Here is a 15,148-nt window from a genome sequence, read left to right as displayed (position 1 = left end):
TGAAACGCACAACATACAAAACACGTCATTCTACTAAGAGTCTGAAGCAGCCCTCACCATGGCAGAACAAAAAACTAAACTGAAAACTGTTTTTTATTAGAGATGAAAGCATGTAAATTATAATTAACATTTACATAGACATTATTTATTATGTTAAAAAGACAAAACTGCAAGTGAATACAAATTAGCAGAATGGGGGAAAAAAGTATAAAACAAAAAAGGAACAATATTTCATAAGGAGCCATTGCTTTTAAAGCATTAATTCATGACATCACAATATTTCAATGTTTATGGCCCTGCTAAAAAAAGAGCAAGATTCAAATCCAGTGAACCATAAAATGATCTAGTAGTGTAACTTTAAAAGCATTACGTAAAAACATTTTTTACATTGTTTTTCCATGAGAGGTTAAGCAAAACTACAAGTGCTCTGGCTCAAAAACAGCCTCATTATTAACCCCTTTATCTGTCACATAACTGTCGGTTTTAGTTTCATGTAGTTTGATGGGGGAAAGAAATAGACCACGCTGAAAGCTCATAGTTCATGTGTAAGTAAAGTCTTGCCTCTCTCATGCACACCTCATCATTAAAAATCAAAGCTCTCAAAACTATAACATTTATAGGTTCATTTCTCCTGCACTTGCTATTGCAAAGTGTAGTGCTTTAAACTAACCACTTCAGTGTCATCCCACTTCCCTGTTGCACTGCAAGACATTAACCATACTCAAAGAAAAGACACAGTTTATAAGCTTTGGACTTTGACCAACGGATTTATGGAGGGGAGTTGAGGGGAAAAGAGAGAAAATAAATGGGGGTGAAGAATACAGTTTTAATATTTAAGTTATATGTTTTCTGGAATTCCAAAATCATATCATATTTAAAAAATCATGTTACATTCTGTAAATGAAAGGAATCGCATAAAAAATAAAATGCATTGGTGATGGAAAAATTGGGCAGCGTTGCACTTACAGCTGTGCTACATTAATGGATAAAGGTCTGAAGTGCATTAGGAGATATTCGTAGTGGAGAGCAGATAGAAAGTTTACTGCACCTCGTGCATCACCGAGATCACCCCCTCAGGCTTCCAAAAAACACTCCACAGTTACACCGTCATGGTTCGTGAATGAATTATTCAATTGTATCCATCTACGGTTTTTGATAACGGCATACAGAAGATACTGCACACAGAGACTGTAGAAATGATGATCAGGGTTCTGGATATTTAAATAAGAATACAATATCTGACATGAATAATGTGTGAAAAGAAATATACAAAAGAAACAGTATCCCATTAAAATTAATGGGGGGGGGGGAGGAAATAATAGAAGGCTAGATAGACTGATTGAATAGATAAAATATATGCGCCTAGAAACGGAAGAGAGAAGAATGAATGTTCATATTGGAATACCAAAGCCAAAGTAATCTCGGTAACTGCTCAGCCACACTGACTAAATGTAAGAAAGATGCTACATAGGTAATAAGTAACCTATGCAAACAGGTGAAAAATACATGGATGCATTTATATATATTTTTTTACACATTTATTTCTATTGACACTATTGAAGGCCTTCCTTTATATACAAATGTCCTATGAAAACAGAAAGCTACAACCACAGGTTCTTCTTCAATGTTAGGTACAACAGGACCACACACAGATTTTAAGAAATAAAGTTACTATAACACATGCAGCTGTGTTGTTTCTGGGTGAAATCTAAATTATTTGTTCCTGCAAACTAAATAGAGCACACGGGCAGATTAACGTCCTCTGAAGCCAGTAAACTGGGATACGTTCTGTATCATGTAAAAAAGAAAAAAATAAGACTGATAAACATACAAAGCCTGCGGGGGCATGGAAACAACTAATCTCATTACTTGTGATACCGATATGAAAGACGACTTTGAAGGAGGCTGACATGCGAACACAACGCAGCGCGTGCATCTCTTATCAAGCAGTCTAAATTAATTCCTATTGATCAGCTCCGAGTCGAGAAATGTCTTAAGTGCCTTGGCAGGAGAAATGTATTATTCAAACCAGGGGGGGGTCAACCGATCAGCTCTAGAGAAGGAGTAAACTAACTATATGCATGTAATGTGCCACATTATTCTGTAACGGCAAATCGTACTGTTGTGGTCGTATAAAGAGAATGCTGGCTTTGATTGTATACCAGGTACCCAATAAAAAAAGGACAGTACAATGTGCAGATATCCAGGACTCATGGGGTCTCTAACATGTTCTGCAGGCATGCGTCTCATTAGCACAGTGCCGTAGGATTCACACATTGTTTCCGCTTATCTGAGATGCTGAGCTAAACGTCATTTTAAGCATAAGCTTCCCAAATCACATTTTAGTTTAAAAACTCTCTACACCTCAAAGTTTGAATTAAGTTGTGCAAGATTAAAATACAAAAATGTGTAACCATTTACACGCAATCTGCATTCTTGCATCTTACTTCCACTGAAAGCCATATTAAGTCCACACATATGCAGGGAACTCTCACAAAACTCAAAATGTGACTGTTTACATAAAAAGGGGAAGCTTTCCATGGTTATTCAAGTTACATATTCGTTTTAACATATTAAAGAAATAGTGAGATAGACATTATTTGAAAGGTTTACAAAAGCCAATACAGTCTTCAGATCTTATTCGATCCAGGTGGTTTATTTAGCTGCTTCTAGTCCCTGCAATGCGTCCGCTCCAGCTGTGCAGTGGTTATTGAAGACTAAGACAGGATCACCTGTAACTTTGAGCTGGTGGTTTGTATTTTAATTTAGTAAAATATTTATATTCACATTCTAATGCCTTTTCATCTTTTGTATGCAAACTCATAATATTGCTTAGAGTTAGAACTTTTATCCACAAAACTACTTTAGTGAGTTAATGTTATCTACATTGTAATGTTATTTGTTAAACATAAGCAACATTGATTAAGCTATCCTGCTTTTTTAATTTTAAAGGGATAAACTTGACCATCATATTTATCCCTGAGTCAGGGCTATTAAAACTTAAAATGACGGGAAGCAGTAGTGTAAGCAGAGTGCTCTCTGGTGATTTTTTTTAATAAGCTTTGGGCCATGCTAGAGCATTATACAGTATATGATGTTTAAGGAAACTAGTACAATCCATTAATATATATAAAAAAAAAACACTATATAGTAAAGAAGTAATTGTGGACCGACATCATGAGAACTTGATAACTAGAAGACCTTGATCTACTGATTTACTCAGTCTAGTGTGGGTTTATACTATTTTAAATGTAATTGCATTATTTTTACACTTTAAAAACAACATTGCCATCACAAATTGAATTCCAATGTGCTTTGTAGAAGTACATACTACAACAGTGCATGCATCCATGCAGACACTTGCATTACACCATCCATTAGTTTAGAGGAGGTATGTTGACGTGCACAGATCCACTTTTCACAGCAAAACCCAAATCTAACAGTAGCTCACACATTTTAGCAACAAGAAACAGGTAAACTACAACACACACTTTGACTGGAAGTGTCATCCTGAGAACGCAACAATTCTGGATCACTGAGCAAAATCTGATCTCCCACCACCAGTGCCTTAAGATTTCATGAAGGAAGCTGAACGGTTAATTAAAATCCTGTTCCGAGTGAATGACTGAGTTTGCTCTAGTGCACTCCTACTAGGACCACCATGAATGTTAGCTCTATGGCTCAATGGTTCTTTTCCGTGCATATACTTTAAAAAGAAAACAAATAAGGTATTTGTGTACATATGCATCTGAATTATAAGCAAGAAGGCGAGGAAAAGAACAGAAAAATTAAGTCTGATACAAGGATTTTTCTTTAATCTTCTAGCAGGCTTTTTGATTACAAAAAACAAACACTGAAATGGTATTTCAAATATAGATCTTTAGATTGCACTACCGTAATAATGAGAACCTTATGCTTATTTGGTGCAAAAACTACCTTTTCCCTCTCAAAGTTTTCAGCATAAAATTAAGAACTTGCACAAATTCCACCCAAGCAAAAATATCCCTGTCATAGCTGGCCATTGTGCATGGGTGTAAGTGATAGTTTAAAAAAAAAAAAAAAAAAAAAGAAGTCCCCAGCCTTGAGATTCTTGGATAATAGTACAAATTAATTGATAAGTGGTTTAACACTTGCGCTTCTATTTTTCTACCATGCTTCTACATTAGATTGTGCTAATTCTCTGCAGGGGATTTTAATAACTGGCTGTGTAGGACTCACAGACCAATTGGTGATAAACCATTTCAGAATAGATTCATCACTGGCCATGCGGCAGGTATCCAATCATTTTACAAACCAATATGAAAAATTAAAAACCTATTACAGATTGTAAGATGGGATGACACCCCAGGCCAGGTGACCCACGTAGATACTTACGTGTAAAATGACATATCCTGAGAAGACGGAACTCCTGACCACTGAGTTGGAGAAATCCTACATGCACACAGAAATGAAAAACAAAAGAAAATAAGTCACAGGGATTAACCAAACTGTCTGTTACCTTGTTCTGAAGCAGAATGTAAACAAATTAATTAAAGAACATTCCCCAGCAGGGGGTACAGCCCATATCCAACACTGTCTCTGTTCTTTACCTTCCATAGCTGCAGAACTGAATTAAAATTAAAAATAACAGATCATTTCACCTTTAACTTGTTTTAATGCAGCATCAGCACAAGGCCATGGGCCTGTGTTGTGTTTGGAGGTTGGTAAATATTAACTATCTTTAACAACTCTATATTATTAAAATTATACAGTTTTACGATTTCAGAGTTGAACGGACCTGGATGGTGGCATTCCCGATTTGAGCATGCTGCTCGGGGAGGCAAAGTCCGGTTTGGGGGGTGGTAAACTCACTTCCTTCTCAGTGTTTCCAGTCCTACCCTGTTGGACCTATAAAATAAGAAGTATAAAATAGACTCAAAATCAAAGTTACTAGAAGCTGGAAAGGAAATTAAGAAAGACAGTTGCGTGGATGGAATTAAGTTTTCAAGTTCAATGGTGACAACATTGCAAAGGCTGTTGAGAACACTCTGTAACAGTCCAGTGGAGTGTTTAGATTGCTTAATTTTGTAAATCTATTTCTGATCTCAGGGAGTGCGGAGGTGAATAATAAACAATTAAGATCAACACAAATCAGACTACAGTAAAGTCGATGTTATAGAAGAATGTTAAATAAATCTGTATGACAGTGAACAAAGACAAAGACTGAAGATTGACTGAATAACTTGTATAGATGAGAAATAGCACCAGTAATTTACTTAAAGACGGTTGTTCTTTTAATTCCCCAAGTTTCTTTGATCATTATAAACGTGGAGCTTAAGATCATTTACATCGTCCTGAAAGATAATTTCAGGACGTTTAAATAACACCAGATTTTGCATCAACAGTTTTACATTGTTAATATTTTTCATTATCCATCAAATCATTATTTTCATTATTGAAGAAAGAAAAATCATTAAGACACAAGGAATTGGTAAACTTTACTTCCTAAGAAATAGATTTAAAAACTTCAAATTTTTGTATTGTTTGGAACACAATATGGCTGCAACGATTAGTCAACTTATTCGACTAGTAAAATACATCGATTTCTATTTCAGCTGTCGAATAGTCATTTAGCTACGTTGCCTCTATCTTAGCCGTTCTTATTAATATCCTTGATCTGAGCAATTTTGCCAAATATCCTTGGCCCATATTTCTAGCTCTGTGTGAGAACAACGGTTTCATTCCAAACAGCAGTAGGTGGCAATAATTCAACACTTGGTTTGTCATCCACCTGTATGCACCTCACTGGAAAAATGTCTGAACCTGCACGTTGCAGCCAGCCACCGCACGAAACAAAACACGGGCGAAAGCATCGAAACTGGGGGAGTATTTATAACAGAGAGAGAATAATAACCATATGGACTGCGTGAATCAGAATTTGCTTTCCAAAAGAACACATCCGACAAGCTTGAGTTTGAGCTTGAGAAACTAAATGCATGGCAAGTTTTTGGAAAATTACTAGTAATAGGGCGTCTGTGGTGTTAATTATGAAATTGCGCTGACGGAAGTGTTGTATTTGCTGCGCTTGCCTCCGATGTAAGTTTTTCTCTCATGCTAATTATGCAAAAGTCTATATCCAAAATTAGACATCAAATTTGACATACCTAAACATGCACGTAAGCCTACACCTGTCTTCAGTCATGGCGCATGTAGACGAAATTGACCACATGTAAAGAATAACTTAAAAGTGACTTGAATACAAGCACACCAGAATTTCCCAGTCAAAATAAATTGGCTTTCGACAATGCTTGTGCACCGACAGTGGCAGCATCGAACAGATTAATTGATTTAAGATGGGAAACTCAGGTTTATGCGTAAAGTCATTTATGCTGTAGACATGTGGGATATTGCGCATACTGTGCTGTGATGGAAGACACATGTCAAATTCTAGGTACAATTTTAGATACAGACTTTTGAAACAGACTCTGGGCGCTATGGAGGACAACAGGGCTGAACATTTAACCTCTTCACTACCATGGTGTACGCAAGCACGTAAATGAAATCCCTCAGTACCATGTAGTTTCATGTCATTCCCAAAGCCAGTGTTGATACTGTAGAAAGTGAATTGAAAGCCGGGGACAGCAATCATGCCATGTCGTTATCCAATCAGATGTTGTTTAGAGCCTCCATGTATGTGTGCGCATCTAGAAATCTTCCGTCTATTGCTGCAATCCATTCACCTTTTATAAGTATATAAATAGTTTTATATTATAATTGCTAGTTTTATTATTAGTTGTACTTGTTTTGTTGTAGTTTATGTAGTTTTTTTTTAGCAAGAGCTATACAGTGCTGTAGTGAGAGATGTTCAGAAAATAGTGCTGAATAGAAGGCAATGAAGCAGCTCCATCACAATGCTGCGTGAAGCCCTGTAGCGCATTTCTAGCCCATCCTTCCAAGCTTATTGTGTTGAACATTTCAAAACATTGTACAGAACAAGCCGCTGATGGCACAGGTTTTGATAGATTGAGTTTTAGTTGATAATTACGGTTCATTGTTTCTTAAAGAATTTCAGTGTATTATCTTCATTTGCGTTTCAGTGTATTGCTTCTTTTCATATGAGTTCCAGTGTATTGCGTATTATTTGCGTTTCAGTGAATTATTTATTATTTTCAATAGTTCCAGTGTATTGCGTATTATTAGTGTTTCAGTGTACTGTTTAATATTTATTTTCATTATAGTGTATTGTCTATTACAAAAGTTTGTTATTATAAAGTATAATATAAAAATGCATTTGCATTGTTTTCTTTGTTCAAACATAAGAAAACAACCTTTTACTGATCTCTTTACTGAACATGAATAAAGGGGTAATAAAAAACACAATTTGGTAATTTTTTATGTATTTCATTCATCATATATTTTCCATTTAAAGCAAATTTCAGGCATTAAATAATCATTATTTTCAAAATGTGGTACCTGGGAAGGGTTTTTGTTTTTTCATCTGGAGTTGAAGTGGTTAAGTGTAATGTTACATTTCTTGTCCTCCTCAAGACAAGCCCCTGCTGCGAGGTTTTTTTTTGGTAATCAGAGACCTATATTTACCGAGTTCGGCGAACTCAAGAATTGGATGCCATGTTGGCACCAGGACCCCATGAGAATGCATTGATCATTTACTGTTGTGGTTATTCGAATAATCGATCGTTTTATGTATAATCGATTATCATAATAATCGATAGCTGCAGCCCTAGAACACAACAAGGACGATGGACCTTAATGGACATAAAACCCCAAATAATGTATGCACGACAATGTCTGTGTATCAGTGCTATTATCCGAGATCCAATACTGTTGAAAATAAAACCATGACAAATCCTGTGTAAAAATTAAAAAAAAATCATCCAGAAACATGAGATGATGACCCTCACCTGTCCAGCGTTCAAAGTGTCTGTGTACAAACACTTTGAAAGAACAAAGAGATTTCCTTTTCATCACATGAAAGAGAATTTCTCTCTAGTGCCAAAGACATGTAACCAAATGGCAGCACATCAAACAAACAAAAAATATTCCCATACTAGGGAATACAACCTCTAGTCGCAAAGTAGTTTTTGTTCCACTTCAGAATGATATTAATCAGGGTCTGCTTTATTTAAGTAATTATGTTAGAATAAAGACCTTGATCTAAACCAAAGGGCAAGGTGGGTACATTTTGATGCATTTCAGGAAGTAACTCACGCACATGAACCAGTACACAACATTTCTCTAGATGAGCTGGGAATACTGAAACACCCTGAACCAAGTAAAACAATTATTGTAGAGGACAACCCTCCCCCACCTCCCAAAGAAACAAGTGGCCAAAAGCACAGGATAGCGAACACTGATCTGGAGAAAAGGCAATTTGTTACCGTAATTTTGCTGGTTGCTGAAGCAACCGTTACAACTTCAAGACCCATCCTCAGCCTCTTCTGCTTCTCGCAGTAGGCCTTCCAAGTATCCTCATTGAATCCATAGTTGAAATAATCAGAGAGATCAGCACCTGGTCAGAAACAAACAAATCCTGCATTACCAGTTTTACTCACATTAAAACTACAGTCATAAGCACAAATTAATCAATTGTATGTTGCAATGCACTGATAAATGCAAAAATTACAATAAGCATACATTTGGTATCATATTATTCAGGGACATTAACTTTCTCTCTTGCCATCAGAACACCTCATTCCTGTGGGTCAGGCCAAAATAAGTGGGTGGGCAGATCAAATAGAAATGTAATCCAAAGCAGTTAATATAATTTATAATACAGGCTCTCATAATAAATTTATATTACAAAAATAAGGGCACAATTCAGTCCAAAAGCATCTGCAAACATTTCCATTGTATTGCCATACTTTACCTGGTTTCCTCCATGGCTTTTCCTCAAAGGAATCTAAGTCCAGCTCCAGTAGAGGAACCCCATTGACATTTCCAGGTGCTTCAAGATCAACCCCCTTCGGTTTGGCACCTAATGCGGAAGAGTCAACAAGTCAGAACTGCCTAGAGATTAGCACAGATCCATTGTACATTTCCAAAATACATTGTATTTATTCAAACTGATCTTAAACACTGTTTCAACAATGCACATTGGTGTGTGCAAGTGACCTGCAACCTGATCACAGTGAAGCATGAAAGGATTGCAAACCAAACTTAATATAATAAATAGGGCATACCACTAGAAATATAGTATACAGAAAATTACTTTTCACAGTTGAAAGTTCAATGTTTGTAGTTGGAGAGAAGGTAATCTTACTACTACTAAATTAAATAAGGAATGCCATGACATCATATGACCAAAAAAAAATACATTTTGTTCTTCAAATACAATGATTTTACATAAAGTGTCAGGTTTGTGCTATACACAATGCACTATTGCATTCACACCAAAAAAGTGTCCCTTTATTTTTTAGGGCTTTCACAATTGACAGATTTGACCACTCTCACCATGCCATGTTTTAAGAAGACAAGCTCATTATTTTACTCTTAATACTTGCAAAATATAAACCCCATTCATGTTGTAACAGAACCAAATAAAATAAGTCAGAAGCTTCTCCGTTGCTAAACCTTAAGGTAAGATGTGTCCCTACATCAAAGAAACAAAGACGTTTACCTGACACGTATGGTCTTCCAGTCGTCTTAATATTGAGATTCACTGGAGTAGCTCCATAAGCACTAAACGGTAAGAATAAAAGGTAAAATGTGACCACAGCACAAAGAATGAGTGATGAACAAATGGCAAATACAACAACTATTAATTTAAAGTTGAATTTTAGTATAGAAGAATCAAGAGTATAAGAAAAACACAGCTGGTTGCTCTAATACACACACACGCATCTATATACTCACGCATACTGAGGTGCCCCAGTCTTAATATCCCCAATGGTGACGCGGACATCATCGTCATCATCATCACTGTCACTATCACTATCTTCATTGTCTTCTGTCGTGTCCTAAGAATACAGGAAAAGATAATTTCTCATGAAGTGAATCCAATTAAACGACCATTTTGGAAGCCTTTGACTCAAGAGATATCGGGTTCATTTCCATTAGTCCCATTATAAATACAACATGAAGGAAGACTGATTTTATCAAAAATTATTCTTAAATGTGAGAGGACAGCATCCAAATTATTGATGATATTTTAACTGAACCACATGCCTAGGATTTGAGCTGTGGAACCCACTGCCTGTCAGAACAGTATAACAATTTTCCAGTGCTGCACTTCATAGCAGGTTACCACCTGGAAGAAGCAAGAAACTTCTTACTGACAAAAAGACACCATAAAGTCCTGAGTTTGTGACTTAAAACTGCTGGGTAAAGATCTAATCATGCATTGTATGTATTCCATATTTCACATTATCCAAATAACTATTTAACTGAAAAAGCAAAGAAAATCAGCTGCAAGTCTGTAAATCCAGTAGAGGTTTTGATATACAGTACGGTGCAAAATTTTTATGCAGGTGTGAAAAAATGCTGTAAAATAAGAATGTTTTCAAAAATAGACATGTTAATAGATTATATTTATCAATTAACTAAATGCAAAGTGAGTGAACAGAAGAAAAATCTAAATCAAATCAATATTTGGTGTGATCACCCTTTGCCTTCAAAACAGCATCGATTCTTCTAGGTACACTTGCACACAGTTTTTGAAGGAACTCGGCAGATGATGTTGTCACTTCCAGGACTCCTTGTTCTTCTTCACGCTGAAGATAGTTCTTAATGACTTGCTGTTTGTTTGGGGTCGCTGTCATGCTGCAGAATAAATTTGGGGCCAATCAGATGCCTCCCTGATGGTATTGCATGATGGATAAGTATCTGCCTGTACTTCTCAGCATTGAGGAGACCATTCATTCTGACCAAATTCCCAACTCCATTTGCAGAAATGCAGCCCCAAACTTGCAAGGAACCTCCACCATGCTTCACTGTTGCCTGCAGACACTCATTCGTGTACCGCTCTCCAGCCCTTCAGCAAACAAACTGCCTTCTGTTACAGCCAAATATTTCACATCTCAAACTGTTTCTGTCTCGGTTAATGATTGTGTTTCAACCTACATATTGAATTGAGGATCATTAGCACCTGTTTGGTATAATTGTTTCAATCATACACCTGACTATATGCCTACAAGTAGTTAATTGATAAATATAATCTATTAACATTCTTACTTTACAGCATTTTTTCACACCTGCATAAAACTTGCACAGTACTGTACATTGTGTGCACTGCAAGTAACAATATTGTTCTCGAACAACAATAGCTATTTTAAAAAAGACAAAATCGTCAACATCATAATTTAATCATAATTTGCTAACTCAATAATACACACATAAATAATTAACATGGTTAGCGTTTGTCGAATACCTGTGTGAGGACAGTGAAATAGTTTGTCTTACACTAAATGGAGTGTAACAAACCACTGTATGGATGATGGCCATTATTCCCATTCTAAAATCCATTCATGTTGTTTGTATGATCCTTGCATTTAACCACCTAATTTATATACAATGATCATCGAATTGATGCTCTGTTGGGTACGCATCCAATGATTCAGACATTATAAAGTATTTAATGGGTAAAGTTCACAGGTGCATCCTAGCGTAATGTGCTTTGATGCGCTTTGCCACTGGCGATGACAAAAGCTGCTGGATTGTGGAAGAATTACCTGCTTGGCTACACCATTCCCAGTGGCTTCCTCCTCAACTGTGGGTGGAGGAAACGCACTGTAAAAATAAGAAGCCAAAAAACGGATTAGCAAATGTGCAATAAATCACGCTAAGAATATTTAACATCAAATGTAATTTCCTCTGATATAAAGGAACAGCTCTTGACTAAAATATTTTAAATGAGCCAAGCAATCAGCCATGGTGAAATTTCTGCTTTCTATTTCAAAGCTAATGAGAACAGGGATTAAAACCCTGACGTGAAAGCTGATAATATTCATTAACCAAAAAATAATTTCAGCCTTCACAGCTTCCTCATACCTTAATACATATATTTTACATCAAAAATGTGGTCCTGAATTTAAACCTAGGTGAAAGGAACACGACAGAAATAGAAGATATAGATGTGGTGAATTGCTATGTCTTCATAACACATCACCGCACAATATTAACTATCTAGATAAGATTCTCTCAAGTGAAGACAATTCAATTGGTCAGAATTAGAATTTAAAAGCATTAAATAGTTCACTATGCTGACTAACGTCTGCAGCGCACATACACTTGCCTGAATCAGTTGGGGATTCAGATATATGATCAAATTACACTTACAAGATTTGTCAAACTGGAAAGATGTTTACTTACAATAACACATACCGATTCCATTGAAGGATTTTTAAAAAGCATTAAAATACATCTTAATACTTCATTTATTTAAAATGTTAGACATGAGGAGTTTTCCTAATGAGAAAACATATCTGTCAGAAAGGTGAAAGGGATAAAACCCTGTTATTTTTTTTTAATTGCAGTCTAAAAAAAAATGAATAGTTAAAAGGGTTTTATTTTGCTTTATACACATTAATAACAGGTGTAGCAAAATGATTTTAGAGCCTTCACTGGAACAAATGTTAGTCTATCAATAATAAAATTCAATTGTAATATGTATCAGTGATTACCAAACTGAACATTGTACAGACCCAATGATTTAATATCACAATCATGCAGCATCATCTGAGCATACACTGGAGACACAGTCCACAAGAGCCGGTGGGGACACTCACCTGACCGCGGCAGGTGCCTTCACTTCTTCCTCCTCTTGTTTATTTTCATTTTCATCTGTCAAACCACACGTGACACATTCAAAGCAAGGTTTAAAGAGCATGCATTATCCAGGATTGAGTTTAAAGACTTAATAATTAGCTTTTACTAAGTCCACAACAGTGACAACAACATGAACACAAATCAAAACAAACATGCATTACGGTTAACGCAGTTACAGTCGTTTTCAGGGGTAAAACTCACAACAACAACAACAACAAAACGCAAGCAAGCCACGATGAAAAACAAAGTTAAATAACTACTTCGGTAAATTCTGCTGTAAATATCAATGTTATAATTGTCATTTTTTTAATTACTCCGTCATACATATTTAAGGGCCTGCTTATGCAGACCTGCCTTTTTGACTGCGTTTAATCGTTTACCAATGTATCTCGCTACAGCAGTTCTCATTAGATCCATCATATAATGTAGAGCAACAGTCCTCACCTCCGTACAACCATTCCTCCTCCTCGTCTCCGGCACTAGCATCAGTGGCCGTCGTTTTATCAGCCTCTTCAGTAGACATCTTTTCTTCTTCTTTCTTTCAAACCCGAAAGGTGTTTTTTAAAATATACAATTCTCACAGATTAGTTTATGTTTCCCAGTTGCAGTAAGTTATTTTGCACACGCTTTAAAGCTTCAATGAACAATAATACATCTCATAATAGTTTAACCCATCAGGAAATGTTTAAAATGTAATATAGTCCAACACGTTTCTACAGAGACGGGCCTTTCACCCTTCACCCGGAAGGAGAAGGAGCCCGCCCCGGCTTCCACAGGAAGTGCGTCTGATTGGCCGAAGCAGACGCACTATTTTATTTCTACAGTAATGATACAGCTAAATCTGTCCAAATTTGAGGTTGCTATAATCATAGTCACTTTGTATTGTAGCCTATATTCGAAATAATGTGTGTGTTTTGTTTGCTTTTTCAATTATTTTTGTATCAACAAATTAACATACACGAATTGTATAGCCTAGTATAAAGATACTTTACAGCAGCAGGTGCTTGGTATTCATTTACATTTAAAAAAAATAGGATACCATTGCACTTTTTAAAATTGTCTTACCTACACAGTGAACTTTAAAATACTGTCTGAAACAATGTTTGCTGTTTCGGTTAAAAATATGAATTATATACATATATACACTTTTTCCCACCTAGGATGGTTGGTTCTTGTAGCGCAGATTTCCACAGATCTGCACAATCCCGCCGATCCCATTGGTGGAGCAGCGCAGGTCTGCGCAGAAGTGCGGAAATCTGCGCCACACGAACACAACCTGTGTGCGTTTTTAGGACATCATATTTGCGCGACGTGTACATGCCACGTCACCTTTGGGAGACACACATGTGTTTATTGTCAAGTGAGAGAAGACTGCTTGCAGAAGACACTAATACACATCTTCTGTTTAATACTTTCTAATTTATTTGCAGCATAGGACTTTTGAGACCATGTCATTCTCACCAGGGCTTGCGTCCTTTTCGCGGCAGGCATGGGACAAAGTGCTGTCAAAGGTAAAGAAAGCGGTTGTTTTCATGGACGATAAGTGCTCGGAGAGTCTGCACTGGAGTGGGGGAGCCTCAGTGTTATTAGAGGCTGGGGCCACCAATATTAAACAGTTTTCCAGCTTCGAAGCCGGCAGTGCAAATGAGCCCAAAGCAGTTTTCATTGTGAGCACGCTGTTAAAGGGCAGGACAGCGGACATCATTAAAGACATCATTGGCCTCAGCTCTTTCCAGTACTGCGTTGTGTTCACTGCCGTCACCCACACTCTCCATCTCCTGGCTAACAATGTCAGCGCAGAGATGGAGGGCAACCCGGTGTTTGAGCAGTTCAAGGACAAGCTGTGCGAGTGGATGGGGAACATGAATTACACGGCGGAGGTGATGCATGCCCCACTGCTGTTCGCTCCTGTGTCGTCTGACCTGTTCGTTTCGCCGGCCTTTGGGGAGTTATTCCCCCTACTCTCTCAGGATCTCGATAAGATAAACAGAGGTCGTCCGGACAAGAAGAAGTTTGGAGGTCTGTCTGACGTGGACATGCACTCCCTGCCACCCGAACTGCAGATCCAAATCAGGGCTTTGGCTTCTGGGCTCAGCGCGGTGTTTGACCTCCTCAACACCAGGGAAGAGTGCTTCGCTGTCGGGCCTACGAGTCGCATTATAGCAGGAGAACTGGCAAATCACCCCCATGCGAAGATCAGGAGAAAGACTGCACCCAACAAAGCATCTGTAGTGTTCATTGACAGGACCCTTGATTTGACTGGTAAGCCACTGCTAAAGGGGGTGTGACCCTGGATGTCAGTGCATAAGCGCATTGGGTTCAAGAGCAGGGCTTTGGGTACTGTGTATGAGTTATACATGTATGTGTGTGTATGCATTTGCATTGT

General features: G+C 37.2%; 2 protein-coding genes across 3 annotated transcripts in view; one reads left to right on the top strand and one right to left on the bottom strand.

The window, feature by feature from the left end:
• fip1l1a (FIP1 like 1a (S. cerevisiae)) overlaps positions 1–13,530 on the bottom strand; it is a 31,228-nt gene extending 17,698 nt beyond the window's left edge. For both annotated transcript variants that reach the window (XM_066719894.1, XM_066719893.1), the window contains exons 1-9: positions 13,207–13,530; positions 12,723–12,777; positions 11,667–11,724; positions 9,853–9,956; positions 9,617–9,678; positions 8,867–8,974; positions 8,379–8,509; positions 4,778–4,887; positions 4,375–4,431 (exon numbers count right to left, since the gene is read on the bottom strand). In XM_066719894.1, the coding sequence (XP_066575991.1) occupies positions 4,375–4,431; positions 4,778–4,887; positions 8,379–8,509; positions 8,867–8,974; positions 9,617–9,678; positions 9,853–9,956; positions 11,667–11,724; positions 12,723–12,777; positions 13,207–13,285 (764 nt within the window). In that variant the 5' untranslated portion in view covers positions 13,286–13,530. The remainder of the gene's footprint in view (positions 1–4,374; positions 4,432–4,777; positions 4,888–8,378; positions 8,510–8,866; positions 8,975–9,616; positions 9,679–9,852; positions 9,957–11,666; positions 11,725–12,722; positions 12,778–13,206) is intronic.
• Positions 13,531–14,079: 549 nt separating this feature from the next.
• scfd2 (sec1 family domain containing 2) overlaps positions 14,080–15,148 on the top strand; it is a 153,712-nt gene continuing 152,643 nt past the window's right edge. The window contains exon 1 of the mRNA XM_066719882.1: positions 14,080–15,024. Coding sequence (XP_066575979.1) covers positions 14,211–15,024 — 814 coding nt within the window. The 5' untranslated portion in view covers positions 14,080–14,210. The remainder of the gene's footprint in view (positions 15,025–15,148) is intronic.

The sequence above is a fragment of the Amia ocellicauda genome, chromosome 13, assembly GCF_036373705.1.
Source record: "Amia ocellicauda isolate fAmiCal2 chromosome 13, fAmiCal2.hap1, whole genome shotgun sequence".
Lineage (NCBI taxonomy): Eukaryota > Metazoa > Chordata > Actinopteri > Amiiformes > Amiidae > Amia > Amia ocellicauda.
Note: the sequence above shows the minus strand (reverse complement) of the source record. Positions and strands in the feature narration are given on the sequence as shown.